At 50.5% G+C, this 17,016-nt stretch overlaps 1 protein-coding gene across 1 annotated transcript in view; it reads right to left on the reverse strand.

Moving 5' to 3' along the window:
- Nucleotides 1-16,580: 16,580 nt before the first annotated feature.
- LEKR1 (leucine, glutamate and lysine rich 1) overlaps nucleotides 16,581-17,016 on the reverse strand; it is a 53,609-nt gene continuing 53,173 nt past the window's right edge. The window contains exon 12 of the mRNA XM_086618539.1: nucleotides 16,581-16,991. Coding sequence (XP_086474665.1) covers nucleotides 16,581-16,991 — 411 coding nt within the window. The remainder of the gene's footprint in view (nucleotides 16,992-17,016) is intronic.

Here is a 17,016-nt window from a genome sequence, read left to right on the forward strand (position 1 = left end):
AATTGGAAACTGGGATCCCACCGTATCTGACTCTTCCCTGTGCCTGGTGCTTGCAACCTGCAGTATAAACATATTTATATTCTATTATTACAAATAATTAATTACTGTACAATCACAGAGAGAGCGATACAATAAGAGGCTGTGCAGGGGACCTGATTAACATATTAGTACCAAATATTGGAGGAAAACGTTGCTTATTGACCCCAAGACACATCCCACGGCTGTGCCAAGCTTGGCCGTGCTGTGCCAGGGGGGTGGCTGCCCACGCCGGCAGCCGTGGGGCAGCTGTGGGCTCCAGCCTTCCCACAGCTCAAGGGTTTGTGTGCCCAACTCCTGCTCACCCCAGATGAAATCTTGTCCCCCAGATGAAATTTTGCCCCCCAGCTGCCCAGGTGAGACTGGGGGTCCAGGGGACAAGGGCATGAGCTGATGGCAACGGGGAGCGAGGAGTGATGGCAGAACATGAGGAGCGAGTCCCTTTGCCTTGATGGTTAAAAAAATCATATGTGTGCTCTTTGCTGAGCACTTGTGAAAGCAAAATATGTCTGCAGGAGCGTGGCTAATTGGTGAGTAAGGCAAACGGTCTGACCTTAGCTAATTGGAAGGCAAAATTCATGTGAATTTTAACTGCGTGCAACCCGTGGGGCCGCTGCCTGCTCTGCAGACCGTGCCGCTCCGGCTGTGCCTGCCTCGAGGTGTGCCTTTTTTGAATTTGGTAGGGAAAAAAACTATACACAACTGCAATTTGTGCAAAAATTGTTCACTCAGCCCACTAATGCTCCGGCTTGGAAGGAGCCGAAGGGCCCACGTGGGTGTGGGGACCCTCTGTGGACCTGCACATCCTTTGCCCCGTCGGCGAGCATCGATCAATGGGGCTGTATTTACCCACCAACTAGTGCTCAGCCTCTGTGTGAACATCCCACAGGATTGACCAAGATGGAATTATTAGAGGGATACTGCCGTTCCCTTCTGGGAGCAGTGGCAGCCGAGTGAAACATAATCATGTAAAGAATAATGAAGTTCTCCTGTCTCCTGGGTGTTTTTGTGGTCTTACGAATCCTGTTGTGGAATGGTTCCCCTGCTCCACCTGCGCAAGGTTTGATGAACCCCAGGTTGATCCAGATGAGGTCAGGCAGGTCCTGGGCAGCCGAGAGGCAGGTGCCCTGTGCTGATAGGGAATCAAGGGAGGAAACCAGTAGCAAAATGATCTTAAACCCAGTGAATCTACTTAAGGGCTTGCACAGATTCAAATACACCCATTTAGTGAAGCGGTGTGGCTTTCCAAAACACCTACGTGAGTTGAGCTCCTCAGGCTTGTTTCGATTTAACCAGGGTTTAGATCCCCAACTGCCTTCTGCAGCCAGTTTCAAGTCCCGTTTTAAAGCGGTAGAGAGGCTGAGGAGCTCAAGCTTTGTCCAAAGCCTTCGAGTTTTTCTATGCCACAATCCATCTGGAAAAAAATCCCAACCTTGAGCACCTTTCTCCAACCAGCGCTGTTTCAAAACTTCCTGCCTGCGCCGCGCAGACACCCGACAGCACACGTAAGGGTGATGGAGAGCTAAAGGAGAACGAAGCAGAGGGGAGAGGACCAGAGCTATCCCAGGTGTGCCTTTTAATACAATAAAATCCGTGTTCTCCGGGCGAAGAGCATCCTCCCGCCACCCTCCACGTGCCCGGCCGAGGGCTCGGAGCCCCGGGGCAGCGCTCTCGGTGTTCCGTGTTTTCATCCACAACGATTTCATAAACAAGTTGGACACTGACGGATTGTAGCCCAGTAGTTTGCCATCAAGGAAACCACAAGCAACAAACAAAGATGTTATCTCCAGCATATGGTTCTCGTTTGAGGAAACACGGCTGGTGGCATCCATGGACACACGAAGGCTCGGGGCTGTTTTTTGTTGTGGAACCACCCACGGGTTCCCTTAGCAACAGCAAAGCCGACGACATGGATAGCAGCAGAGCAGCAAACGCCGTGGCAGGACCTGGCACCCTTCCCCTCTGCACGGCCTCGACAGCCACGTCCCAGCGCTGGCCGCGGGCGCCGGCGGCATTGACCTTGCAGCGGGGCTTTGCCGGCACCCCTCGGGCAGCGAGCTCGGGGCGGGGGATACGTGCTCCCCAGCCACCCTCTTCAACCTCCACATCTACAGGGGCTTTTAAGAAAAACACCTCCACGAAGCTGTGCTTGGGGATCCCTGGAACAACAGCCCCTGGCACCCAGCCAGCTGCCCCCGTCGTACCCCCTGCCTACGGGATGCTGTGCCCACCTGGCAGCGGCGCTGGGCGTGGGGACCAACCCAGAGGAACATCTTGGAGCCCATGGTTCGCTCCGGCATGCTCGTGTGCAGGGAGCACAGCCAAGCAGGGACCAGTTTCCAGGAGAGCTTGGGAAGCTGCAAGGTTTTTCAAAAGACTGGCAAAAAAAAGGCTTGGGTACAAAAAGATGTGGAGGTGACCGGAGAGTCTTCCAGCTGCCTAGGAGCTGCTCCCAGATGGACATGAGCTACTCGAGTCCTCCCCGAACCCAGGCATCGGGCCCTTTCAGCAGCCCCAGTATCCACCAGCATCTTCAGGTACTTGGTGACCTTTACAAGCTCTGCTCAGCATTGACCGTGTCGGAGGTGTTTTGGGAAGAGCTGGCACCAAAACACCTGGCTGCAGTCAGGGCTTCTTAATCCACATTCAGCTCCCGAAATAAAGTGGCCTGATATTCAGAAAAGCCGGGCAGCTGCAGCTTCCAGGGATTTCACTGAGCCCTGTGGTGAATATATTTCCAAAAAACTACTTTTGTGTAGGTACCTAAACAAGGATCTGGGATCCTGGCTTTGGGAGTGAGAGTCAAACATTTTTGGTTCGTGTGTTGCAAGCAGAGGGGGGTTGTTAATAACTACTCTGATGTTCAAAGAATAATTTCTCCCCTGAACCCCCAGCCTGGCTCTGCTGCAAGCAGAGATGGGCAGAAGGGGTTGGGATGCCCTTCTCGATAAGGAGATCGGCCCGAAAGAGGACAAGGTGACACAGCGACGGGGCAAGTAGGGCCGGGGTGGTTGTGAGTAAAATCCTCTGCGTGGAAAAACACGAAAGAGAAAGAGCTGTTAATATGAAGTAAGTAGAGTAAATGATGTGAGCAACTCCATGGCAACAAAACGAACGCAGAGGTAATTGGTGAGAAAGCATCTTCTGGGCTTCCTCACCCAAAGATGGTCCTCGAGATGAAATGCTTGTCTTGAGGGGACCCCGGTGTTGGCTGAGCGAGGATGGCCAGGAGGGCTGTTGCATCTCGCTCAGCACGGAGAGAAGGCAGGTTTCCAGGGCTCCCAGCTTTTCAGGTGGAAATTTCTATTTCTTCACCCCAAATGGAGTCAATCGAAATGAAATGGTGTGGAGTGAGCAAATTTGGAGAGTCTTCTAAGGAAAGACGATCCCTCCAGGAGCTCTCTCCTTTCTCGAGCCCCGAAGGGACCTACTTGAAAAACACGCTGTGTTCCTCAGATGAAACGCATTCAGGTTGCTTCTTGCCTTATCCCCTACATTTCTGGGGAAGTCATGTGGACTTTCAGCCTTTATACTGAAAATTTTCATCTCGTAAGTCTAAAACCAGGTTGCAGGCTCTGAGCACCTCCTGAGCCCAAAGATTTATGAGTTCATCAGGATAATGCGGGGCAAAGGGGGTGGGAAGGCACCAGCACTACGCCAGCCAGCATTCCATGGGATCTGTGTGACAGCAAGGGTCGTCGCAACAGCTTCGTGACATCTTCTCCAGCTCCGTCACATTTTCTCATGCGTTCCTCACCACATTGTGGTGGTACACGATGCCAAGGTATTTGATTGCCCTTTAGGCTCTCTTGCGTGTAGAGACTTGTTAGACTCAAAGATAAAGTCAGGTGGAAAGAGGAGAACAAACCCCCTCGTTTTAACTGGGGGATGATGTTTTCCCTGCCCTGACTCATCCTATCAAACTCATCCTGGGACTGAAAAACTCGCAGACGACTGATGAAAATTACAGCAAATGAGCTCCCTTTGCACGATGTCTGGAGGCTGCCCAGCTGAAGCGATGGCAGATGAATAAAGAGCAGGATGCCCTTTCAACGGCGGAGCCCCTCGGCTGGGAAACCCTCTGTCATTCCTGGGCTCGGCTCCTGGAAGTGACAACAGAGGGAGACCGAGTGGGTAGGTCAGCCACCATCGTACCAAGACAATAAACAAAATAAAAGACAATAAAATGGCATGAAAGAGTATTCAGGCCACTGAACAAGGACATGTGTGTACGTCTGAGGACACGTTTGAACATACTTTCTATTGTAGGAGAATTGGGTTAAAACAGGAATTATTTAATGCCACTCTAAATCCCGATCTGCGAAGCAATCTGATGTCAGACTCCGTTTTCATATGGATTCGTAGGCGATCTGCATCCCACTGCTGGTCACACAGATCGGCCTAAGATGGATTTTGGAAGGTTTAAGGTAGGGACTGTGCAAGGAGGAAGGCGTGAGGCTGGTGTCAGCAGTGAGGCTGGAGTCTTCTCTATGTCTGAGTGGTCTACAGGGGCAAGGCAGAGGGGGTGGAAAAGGAGACGTGACCATTGCTAATTGGATTGGTAAACGCCTTGCTCAATTATGCTCTTGTTGATCACCACAAATCCAGAAATGAATTTTTTCCCCTGGATGCGTTACTTCAGGCGAAGTCCCCAAACCAGGCATGGAAGTCGTGCACAGCTAAAGACAGGGCTTTGGGGGAGAAGGACCAGCCCACCACCAGTGTGTCCTGCTCATGCTCACAGGGTTACGGTGATCATCAGATTTATGGTCCAGGCATCGTTTTCCATGGGTCAGGCTAGGAGGGATCACTGGAGACTTTTCCCTTTCGGGAGGGCTGTCTTTCCAGACTCTGCACATCCTGTAGCAAAACCTCCTTCGTTTCAGGAGCCTGCCAAGGCTTTCGCCCTCCCCTGTTATTTACAGGGCTCTGCAGTCATTTCTGTAGATTTAATGCTTCTTATGCAAAACGTGAATTGGGCTGCGCTGGCGGTGGAAGGTTCTGCAGACCTGCTGCCTGACCCTGCCCATCCATGGATGCCCACGTCTCCATGAGAGCGGGTGAAGCCCACCTCGGGCATCAGGCAACGCACGTACCGCTCCCCTTCTGACACCGGCTCCTTGGGGCACAGGGCTGGGCCCTTGCGAGCAGGTCTGCGACATCCTTGCCCAAAGACAGCCAGAGGAAAGTAATTCTACACATCTCTAAGCATACCAATTCATAGACAAGCCTGGTCTTTGGAAGCAACTTTTTGTCCCTTTGTTTTATCGCACAAGAATTCAAAACCCAAACAGCTCCTGTATGTAGTTTTAGCAGAGGAATTACCATCTCATTCCAGCTCCAGTTAACTGCTTCCATTACCCTCGAAAGAGGTGCTGTTGGTATTTTTAGAAGGAATCTACGAAAACAAAACCCAAAAAAAGACAAATACAACGAAGTCGGCGCGCGGTGATCCATGAAAGCGCGGAGGCAATATCGCTGCTCGGTGGCACCCCCGGATCGCTCCCCCCAGCTGACCTCTTTCTGGACACTTTTCAGCTGTTGCTGATGAGCCTTTCTTGGATCCTTTCCCCAAAATGCACACGTGGTTCTTTGTTCAGGACTTTACGATGAGTAAAACGACCACTGGGTCCCAGTAACTTTGCAGCTGGCGCGGGGCTTCCCGCGCGCAGGAAACAGCTGGAGAAACGGGCGCCGGAACGGATTCCCATAAAAGCCAATGATTCATGAAAACTGGTGCTCAGCAAGCGGGGTCAGCCTCAGGTTCCTGAGGAGCTTCCTCTGCCTGAGACGGGCTCCGTCGTTCCCCTCGCCCTTTTCCTCGGCATCACGAGCCCTTCGGGCAGAACGGGAGGAACTCGGGAAATACGGCCGGGGGGTATGGCTCATCTGCCTTTCCTGCTGCCAATTCGGTGCTTTTCAGCTGACCTGGGTGTGGAAAAAAGGTGATCTCATAAGTCAAGAGAGGGCAACTCGCCTGTTATTAATGCTCTCGGTTGTTTTGTTTCTCGGGGACCTGTTTGTTGGCAAGGACGTTTGAGCAGGACCCTCAAACCAAGCCCGTCAGCAAAGGAGACCCGCTGCCCTTGCAGGGGATGCTGACGCTCCCCCCCAGTGCCTCCGTGACCCCCAGACTTCTTCATGGCCTCTTTGCCCAGAGTTCAAAGCAGGTCCTTGCCAGCTGGGTATTATTCATCGTAGTAAAGTGGTGGTAGGCCAAGATAAATCACTTTCCATGTCACATAAATTGGGAAATGGAAAATACCGTTGAGGTCATACGGTTCATTGGCTCCTGCCAGTGCAGGGCTGCTCCTGGCGGCACATTTTTCCACAGCGTTTTTCCGGTCCACTTTGAATGACTCAAGCACAGGGTCTTCCCCCAGAGATCTTCCATGGCTAACACATCTCCACGTGAGGACATTTTCCTCTGAACCGCGCTGAAACTTTCCTTTGCTAAATGTCATCCCATTACTCCCATCGTGGACCACCCTGAATTATTCCACCCTTTCGCTGACATTTACCACCCTCAGTTTTTATTCTGTGCTCATCACCATAGCGTCTGGGTACCTTCTGGTCTGCAGGTACATCCTGCTGCAGATAAAAGAAGGCAGCGTGGTGCCTGGTGCTCGGAGAGGTGGCCACAAAGACATCTTGGGCAAACCATCTTCAGCCTGTGCCTCGTGCAGACAAACCCAGACAACCTCTAAATTAACAAACTAAAGCGACCAGTGGAGTAGGGCTGTTGTAGAGGAGTTCAAACACTTGATACCCACATAAATTTAGCAAAAAGAACATCAGTAGCCTCAACTGCTATAGATGGTGAAGGAATGGTCTTCATCACACTTAGAAGTCTGGTGGCACTCGTGGGACATGTTTTCTGGTTGTATGCAAGTTAAGTGAAGGTGTCATCACACATAACCTACTTCCAGCCTCCTGTCCTAATTAAACAGCAGATACGTGGGCTCCCTTTGACAATACCACCCACAGAACCTGTGTACTCACAAGATCGCCCTCAGGGAGCCTGGTCTGGAGCACACGGTGGTGACGGGGCTGAGCGGGGTCCCAGCGAGTCTGGAAAAGTGCTGAGAGCAGAACTGATAGTCTGTGCCTCGGAGAAACGATCAGCGTCGGTTCGTTAGCACCTGCACGATGGGACGAGAGGTAATTACTGCTCTGCTGTCATCTTGCACGAGCCTGACAGTCACTGCAGCCTGGGCCAGTGAGAAGGGCTGTCCAGGGGCTGCCAAGAGGGCTGGAGCACCTCTGGTATGGAGACAGGCTGAGAGAGTTGGGGCTGTTCAGCCTGGAGAAGAGAAGGCTCTGGGGAGACCTTCCAGCACCTTCCAGTACCTAAAGGGGCTACAAGAAAGCTGGAGAGGGGCTTTGGACAAGGGTGTGTAGTGACAGGACACGGGGCAATGGCTTTAAACTGAAGAAGGGAGATATAGATGAGATCTAAGGAAGAAATTTTCACTCCGAGGGTGGTGAGGCACTGGAACAGGTTGCCCAGAGAAGCTGTGGCTGCCCCATCCCTGGAAGTGTCCAAGGCCAGGTTGGATGAGGCTTTGAGCAACCTGGTGTAGTGGAGGGTGTCCCTGCCCATGGCAGGGGGGTTGGAACTGGATGATCTTTGAGGTCCCTTCCAACCCAAACCAGTCTGTGATTCTCAAAGAAATCTGGGCAGCGTGTTCCAGTGCCTCGGCACCCTCAGAGTGAAGAACTGTATTTCCAAGTCTTTTTCAGCAACACTCTACCCCGATGGCTCCAACCTCTCTTATCTTTAGATTTACCATGAACAAACAACACCAGAACTGCTGGAGTGGGAGAAGAGGCTGCCATGTCCCCATGGTTGTTTTCCTTCATCCCCCCCAGGCAGAGCTTTCAGAGAGCAGATGGTCTGGGTCAGCTCATGAAGGAGAACAACAAATTTAGCCATTTCTGGCTGCAAAATGCAGAAGTGAGACTCTGGGGTTCCAGCACACGGTGCTCGACTGCACACGCAGCGGATGTGGCAGGTACAGGACACTCAGGTTTTTAAAAATCAGGCTCCAAGAAACAGTATTTTGTTCACGGAATGCCTTGCTAAAGATAATAATGAGATAATAATTAACTAATGCCAATCGCACCGACTTTGAAATGACTGCTCAGCAAGCTGCCTGGAGTCACCAAACTGGCAGCAACAAGGTCAACTACTGCAGTGAACCATGGAAGCAAACTGAAGAACACAGGTATCTCCAGATTACTCTTCTGCTTGGTTGTAGCGAAAATCACTTACTCAGTCGCTTGCATTGACAGAGAAGCAGTGAAGGATCTGGTAAGTGATGTAATTTCCCTCTCTGGAGATTTGCAGACGACTAATTTCAATGGCAGCCTGCTGATGGCTACTCAGGGATGCCCAGATGGGGCGAGCAGGGCTGAACCCCTTCGAGAAACGCCTTCAGAGTACCGACCGCTGAGCTGGGGGAGCACGATGGGCTTGTCCCTGAGTTGTGTGATCCTGAGCCCCTGGTAGGTCCCATGGTGAGCTGATGCAGGTTCTCACCCGGCAGGGAAGGACATGGCCCATCAGAAATCAGCCCAGCCTCCCTCACCCCACGACTCAAGAAGAAAACCTGGAATAAAGCAGCTGCCACAGGCATTCCTGCTGAGCAAAGTCACCCTGGGATCTTGGCTGGTCCTCCTCTTCAAACTCTTCAAAAACCCACTGTTACAATGGAGACACCACCTCTCATCAGCCCCCTCCACCCCTGCAGATGTGGCCTCACGAGCAGCAAGCCTGCAGAACCAAGCTTCACGCTGCAGTGTCACTCGAGGAGACCTACCTGTGACCAGGTCAGGACGTCGGGTTTCGCTTTAGATGATATTTAAGACCAACTCTGTCCAAGCTGGTCACTAACGACAAAGTTCCCTGTGGAACTCCCAGCTCCTGGCAGCACTCCTCGCATCTCCTGGGCTTTTCACCATGTCCACGTTTAACACAGCTGGGGATGCCATCCTGGTGTCCTGGCAAAGTTACAGCCTACACAGTAACAAGTACACAGCCCACCACCCACACCCCGTTTTTGGCTGGTTTTGGCTTGATTTTGGTTTTATCATGGGTGTGAAAAGAGCTTGGACCCCAAGTTGTCGACAAGTTTGTGTTTGTGCCTGGAGCAAACTGCTCCCAAAACAGACCACGAAGGGACCTCTTACAGACCTGCGCCGGCCCCGCGCTCTGACTTAACTCATTATTTATTTTCTTTTGTACTTCGTCCAAAAGCCGTTTGCATCAGTAAAGACCTTTCACACGCCGCTGCCCGCAGCTGGCTTCCTCCGAGGGCACCACATCGTGCTCACACCACGTCCTTCAGCTCCTACATCACTCAGCCCAGAAGCTTTGAAGGGTTTCCAGCAGCAGCCAGCGTACGCCCGGCACCGACACGCGGGCACGTGCCAACGACACGTGGGCACATGCCAACGACACGTGGGTACGTGCCACCGAAACGCGGGCACGTGCCACCGAAACGCGGGCATGCGTGCCAGTCGCGTGGCCACCACCAGCCTTCAGCACCGAGTCTCACAAGGTGTCATCTTCCTGCCCTTGGGAGAGTTGAAGATATCTACAACTAAGAAAACAAAAAGCGAATCTTTCCGGGGTTGCTGAAGTGCCATCCTCTACGTTTCGACTTTTGGGTTGAATTCCGACGTCGTTAGTTTTTTTTACCATAATTAAGGCATTAATTGAATTCTGTATTTTTTCCAAATGGAATAAAATATAGATTTAAAATAAATATTTAACATTCAGCAGTGTCAAAACAGGGTGTTCTATCAACTTGAAAAACACAAAATGTCTTTTTTTTGACATAGGAGGCTCCCCAAAACAAACCCTTTCCTGCCAGTTTGTGGGTTGAGGAGCCATCAAAACCAGGTTTTACAGGTTCAAATGGCTCTGTGTCATCCCTGGTGTGTTCCTGACATTTAGAAATTGATTGATTTTTGAGATTTTTGAGATTTAACTGAGCGAGACAGTGACATTCTCTGGTGCAGTTAGACAAGCTTCACGACCGAAACGGCTGCTGGATTGGCGCATCCATTCTGTCCCTAACTTTGTCTAGAGCGTGACAGCAAACATAGAATCATAGAATGGTTAGGGTTGGAAGGGACCTTAAAGACCTTGAACTTCATGAGGTTCTCACAGGCCCATCTCTCCAGCCTGTCAAGGTCCCTCTGGATGGCAGAGGGATATAGGATAAAGAAAACCCCCCTAGAACATCTGTTTATTCCCGACCTGTGGAAATGGGGATGTGCTGGCATTTCACAGGCAGACAAACGGCTGCATCAGGATGCCAACCACCTTTGTATCGGAAGAAGCCTTCTTCAGAGGAGGACAAGAGCCACAGAGCACACCAAAAGGGCTTTGTGTCTCACAAAAGGTACAGGGATAAGGTACAACATGCATTGTAGACACTTTTTATCTTCATTCTTTTAAAACCAGATTTTTTTTTTAAGTTCTAAATATTGTTTTATGGAATTTTCCATGGGAAGCACTGTCCACTTAAACTGGTCTAAAGCAAATCGTTAACAGGCTGGTGCAATTGTTACCCTGTTATCCTCAAGGTAACACTGGCTTCTGCCAGGGAGGCAAATTGATGGAATCGTACTTGCTGCACGGTTGTAAGGCAACGGGATCCCCGTGGGCAGAACAGAAGGTGTCACTTCGGCAGACGGCTCAGCCACCATCCCTGGGTTTTGCTGGGAAGAAACACCGTCGCGTCCTGGCGCTGCCTCCAATTCCCCAGTTGGTCGAGGCTCCAGATGGAAAACTGCACGGAGGGACCGTTCGCCGGGCGGTTGTTTCAGAGGACGGAGGGTATCTCTGGAGAGAGGAGCGAAAATAACCTGCGGGAACTGGCCATGCTTGCTTGGAAGATCATTTTTTTTCTCATTGTCTGGGAACGGTTCACAGTGCAATGCCAGATGCTCCTATTTTCCATCACGCAAATTTTATATTTCCGGTGCTAAAATCTCTCCAACATTAATCTTTTGCAGTATCCTTTTTATTATCCTAACAAAATTAATTTTGTGCCACGCTTTGAGGATGAAAAAAACCCCACGTAAGTGCTAAAAGCATATTTGGTTATGTTGGTTTATGCCATTACAGTCGCATAAGGAGTTTTTTCTTTCTTCAGTGGAATACACTTAACCATCTATAACAATTAAAGATGAAATCAAGCAGCAAATCTTCATTATGTAACTAAGTCCCCATTTTAAATAACTAAAAAGAAAGACGTGGGGGGGTTGTCTGAGAAAGTGAATTTTCTTCTTCTGGTCTTTCTTTTGTATTAAAAACGCCCAGTGCTTCTGCAGCGTACAGCAGGCTTTAAAGGAAACCACTTACAAAGTGCTGGGAGCCAAATCAAGAATTTAAAGCAAAGAATATCTCGCAGCACAGCTGTTTCTTTCAATGAAAAGACAGAGACAATCTATCTTTTTTCCTGATTAATACATTTTAATGATGTATGGCTGTGGGTCTGGCTCCAGCTTCTGTTTTCATACACTTTTAATGCTGCTAAGATACTAAGATGCTTTTTTCTGACGTCTAATTTCTTCCTTTGTGGAAAAACTCCGCACGCAAGCCACAGGCTGGGACCCCAGAGCTGACACCCCAACTCAGGCAAAGGGCTATTTATCATTTTTAATACATGAGGCACATCACTGCTTTAGTTTGTAGTATCCTATTAGGAACAAAAGTTTGACCCATATGGCAAGCACTTAGAGCTATGATGCACATGGCAAGCAGCAATTTCATCTCCTGCCAAAGGAGCAGCAAGACAGCTCCGTGTCACCAGGCATGGAGGTGACTCTTTCTGCACTATTTTCTGTGGAGAGCACAGGAATTTTGGGCAATTTTTAGTCAGAAAGCAATGACCCATAATGAGGTATAGACTGACAGTTTTAAGTTGGGTTGCTGCACCAGCCAGTGACCTGGGACAGGGAGTGGGTCCAAGGAAAGCCCAGGCTCTCCTGCCCAGGCTGGATCTGAGCTGTTTCTTGTCCAACAGCCATCGATTCGCATTTGTGACGTGTTTGAAATAACATGCCTGGCTCTTGCTGTACGTACCGTGGGCTCTGAGCCTCATCGACACTTGAGCTGGGCTGCCTTGGGAAAGCCAAACCTATGGACTCTACGTGCTGAGTGCTTCCAGTCCTGCCCAAGAACCCACGTGTCCCAGTCTCCTGGGAGTCCAGGCTACATATAGGTAGCCCAAAAAGGACTCTTCCATTATTTTGTACACCAGAAACACGGTGATGGCTTCACTTGCCCTGTCCCACCTTGGCTTTGGATAGTGCCCTGTACCTCCCCTCCCATCACACACAGATACACGTCCTTTCCCCATCCATAGCAAAGGTTTTGCGCTCAAGAGACAGTTGGCCAAACCACAAATGACGTTTGATGCTCACACTAAGCCTTCTCTAAAGCATCAGACCAACATTACTGACTTATTTCATTGCCCAGAGGAACGGGGGTTGGCACGGTGGGCAGGCTGGCGAGGGCGAGCGCCAGGCAGCGCTGAGCCCACGATGCCCAGCTCAGCCACGCAGGGCACCGGCCTCGCCACGGGCTCCTTTCCCCACCCACAAACCCACGAGCGCGACGGCAGCCCCCTCGCACCCCTGCACTCCTGCCCCCTCCCCATGCCCACCTGCGGTGCCCAACCAGCAGCGTAGACTCTCTCCAGTTAACAGTAAGAAAGACATTAAATATCTGAAACTGCCCTGGAAGTGATGACTACTGGATAAAAATACAAAGATAAATAAGATAATAACAGCATGTTAGTGCACCGGATATCCCAGCGTGCAAAGTGGCAGCCTGCCAGCGGGATTACTACTTTATGGAAAGATTTAAGGCTGCACAAGCTGCTATTCTCAATCAGGCAACAATATCAGCTCTGTCAAGGAAGAAAACAGAAGCCGTCGCGTTTGGCAAGAACAAGACAACCCGTTGCCACGGGACGTTTCCTCGTAACCTTGAGAAGCAAAAGGATGGCTTGGTGCCTACAGCCAGCGGGTCAGGGGCCCACAGAGGCAGATTTGTTTCAAGCTTGGAGATTTATTTTTTTTTTTTTTTTTTAGTATTCCCTTGTGCCATGAGTCCTGGAGGGCAAGGTCCAGCGTCCGAAAAACCCATTCATAAATGACACCGCTTCCATGAGACGCATTGCCTCCAGGAAGTTTTATTTCCTGAAAATGTGGTGATATAATGAGGTGTCTACGCTCTCCCTGGCCAGTGCGTTTCATCCCATCACGAGAAATACTCTGCACTCTTCCCTTGACTAGGTGAAATTAATTTAATTGTTTTTAAAAGCTAGTAAAGAAGGTTTCCTGACATTTATATATTTTGCTTATTGCTTAGCAGCAGGGGTTCTGGGTTTCTGTGAGGGCGGGGAAATAAGGGAGATATTTGTTCTCCACTTGGTTTGGATCCATGATTTAGACGCTCCCTCACACTGGAAATGTTATTTCTGCGACTGCTCTCCTTATTTTCCGTCCTATTTACAACTTATGACCACACAGTCTTTACTACTGCAGCTACTACAGGATGTAAACCTCCACGGTCGTGGAGAAGAGCCCAGATTTTGAGTCTGGCCACGTCTGCACGGCCCCGGTGGCTGTGACACGGCACCGGGGACAGACTCCGCTGCAGAAGGCATGAGCCGGAGTGGGAGCGGTTGGTTCCCACCGCTGCGCTCCGGCTTCGCGTCCGGCACTTATCTCCACCCAGCAGAACCATCCACAGGGAAACGTCCCACCTTTTCTTCCACGGAAACCTTCTGGTATTAAACTCCAGATTGTGACACCAGCCACCGCAGGGCTCGCCATGACACCTGTTCCGCAGCCATACGAGGGCGTAAAATTACGGAATAGCGTTTACTGGATTTACATTATTTAAAAATTCTCCTAAGACTGTAAAATACAACCAAAGTTCATCTAAAAAAAATTTATGAAAAATCTACATAACAGAGCTCCGGAGTTCATATTTTAAGAACTGCCTCAATGAAAATCTGTTACTTGGGCAGAGGAAGACTGTGGGTGCACAGTGCAATAACGACTTTCAAGCTTGAAGAAGTTCAGGATCTTTTCTAAACAAAAAAAAACAGCATCACCACCGACCAGAGGAGAGGACCATCCAGCTGTCCTCCAAACAGGCCTTTGGGAGTGCTGCCCATCCCTTCCTTCTGGAATTGCTGAACACTGAATTTCCTGAGGCTCACGTTTCAGGGGGTTTGCTTTCACACCTTTGAGATTTCCAATTTCCAACACCCTTAAGAAAACCAGGAACATCTGAGCAAAGTCAGCAGGTCCCGTAGACGGTTCCCACTGTTGCCCAAGTATTTTGGTTGGGCTCAAGACTCACTGCTGCCGTCAGCCAACCAATTAGTCAATTAGAATTGAGCATAATCACATCTTAATAAAAAATAGACAAGCCTGCCCTGGCACAGGGAGGGTACAGCCTACCAGCTCGGGTCGGAAGGCACAGCCAGGGTCGTCTGCGTTGGGGAAGGCGAGGCGGCCTCGTTCACAGCAGCCACCAGGTCTCCTGTTGAGCCAAAGCTAAGGAAAAGAGAATTGTCAGGCTCAGACCTCCACCAAGCCCAGCCTACACCCTCCTGGGGACGGTAGTACTGGGTTTGATTTTAATGCACCCCCATCAGCTGATTTTTGTTAGCAGTTTCTTTGAGGTCAGTGCATAAAAGGCTGTTGAGTTGAGGTCCATCCAATGTGCCGGTGGCCAGCAGACAGCCCTCGCCATCTCTACGTAGCAGCAGCTACCAGAGAAACTTCTGCAATACTGATTTTTTTGTTGCTTTTGGAATTTGTGCACAGAGGATTTTTGAGCTTTTGGATAAGATCTGTTGCCACTGCAATCAGGTGAGGCTTACTGGGGTTCCAGTGGGAACTGAAGGTGACGAAGACAAAGCGCGTTTTCAACTCGAGACTCAGATGCTCAACCTACAACGGCTGTTTCTACCACTGATCTTATTGAATAAAATTCATTCCCTGTTATGCCACTGGATTTAATAAAGCTTTTCTAATTTCCCCCAGCATTGAGGACATGGCCTCCTGCTGTCATTTTGTCACATATAGGACATCACTCAGCAATAACGAGAGGGTCAAGGTTCACGGGGCAATTATAAATGCATTTGGGTTTACAAGTAAAGTGTCCCGTGAAGAAACAGCTCCATGACTCTGAGCGAAGAGCAAGCCCAGTCCCAAAACGTGACCAGGAGCAGTTTCAGGCATCCTGCTCTTCACATGCACGCTCGGGGAGTCTCCAAAACGTTCCCCTCTAACTTACCACCTCCCGTGATGCTTCAGTTCGAGTCAAAGCTGACGGTCTCAGTCTTTCAGGAGAGCGTTTCTCGGGGCACTGGGGCTCCCACCCCTGGCCCCGAGCTCAGCCCCAGCCCAGCCCCTGCCCGACTGGTAGGTCCACCTCCACCCCGGGGACTTGCCAGGCTGACCTGGCCCTGCTTCATTGCCTCTTCTTGTCTGATGACCACGGGGCTGTTGCCACAATGTGTTACCATCACCAAACTGGCCTCGTTTGGGCTCATCCGGCCAAAAAACTTGAGTACCTGGTGACACAGGAAGGAACATCTCCTACCGTGTCTACGCTGCCCATCGCTGTTTCACTCAGCCCATCCGTGCCCCGCGGTGACAAACCACCCCAAGAGCGGAGCTGCCTCACCCAGACAGCACCCACACACTAACGGAGACAACCAGGACTCACCTGAGCCTTTCCTGCTCCAAAACAAACCACGGCTCCATGGATTGAGCAGTGAAATAAAAACATTGATCCTCCTGTGTTAACAATTTTACAGAACTCCAGCGTGTCTACGTTGAAGCTAAAAATGGTACTTAACGTAAAGACACTTTCCTGTTGAAATCCAAGAAGCAACCATCTTTTTGATGAAAGGTTTTAAGTAGCCAACCCCTCCAATTAACTGTTAATTAGCACAGCCTGATGACTTGCCCACAGAGGAAGCACTGTCCGTGCCAGTAGCCACTCTATGGAGCGCACGGATTTGCCACGTTTTCCTGCGGAGCGATACAGACTCCCCAACTACTGAGCCTCACTGACCTAACTGTGATTATTTGCAAATATAACAGTTAAATGATGGCAAAAATTTGATTCTCACCAAACAAACCATATTTTTACACCAGAAACGAGCAATTAAGTTACATGGGAGCACAAACGAAATAGGAAAATTCTGACAGAGTGGTTAGGGAAAACAGGATTTGAAGTTGGCAATGATTTTAATTACTCCTATTGAAAACCTGCATCTCTTGGAGTTTTTTACTTTTCTCACCTTGAAACGTAGCTAGCATTTAATTCCACTGATACACAACGGACAAAGAAACATTATTGCAATAAAAAAAATATATGAAAGTTTCAGTTAATTTGATGCTGTAGGAGCGCATGAATTTGACCCCAGGGGTCCACAGTGGTCGTTTGATGGGCTGAAACGGTTTCCCGCGCGCCGTGACCGCGTCCGTCGCCGTCAGAGCTGACTCAGCTGGCGTCTCACGCCGGCAGCGATCCTGCTCCGGGGCTCGTTCAGCGAAGCCGCCCGTCCCCGCGGCGGCGGCGGTGGCGGGGTGGGAACCGGGGGGGTCCCGCTGCCCCTGCCGCGGCGCTGCCCGCGGGGGGCTGCCTTGGCACCTCCTGAAATTCCAAACCGTCCGGAGAGATTGATGTCCTTGCCGGGGCTCGCGCGGCGGTGCTGGCCGTAGTCGGGGAGCGGGGCGGCAGCGGAGGTTAGGCTGCCCCGAGCCAGGGAACGCGGCGATAACGGGAAGTTTCCGCTGAGTTTTTTGAGTTCCAGCACTTGTTCCCTGGCTTGAGTCAGGGCTGCAGTCAGCTCGCCGCGTTCCTCGCACTCTCTGCGCACCGTCTCCTGGAGAAGAGTGTTCTGCAAACAGAAACAAACGCTGCCG

Source organism: Tauraco erythrolophus, chromosome 11 (assembly GCF_009769465.1).
Source record: "Tauraco erythrolophus isolate bTauEry1 chromosome 11, bTauEry1.pri, whole genome shotgun sequence".
Lineage (NCBI taxonomy): Eukaryota > Metazoa > Chordata > Aves > Musophagiformes > Musophagidae > Tauraco > Tauraco erythrolophus.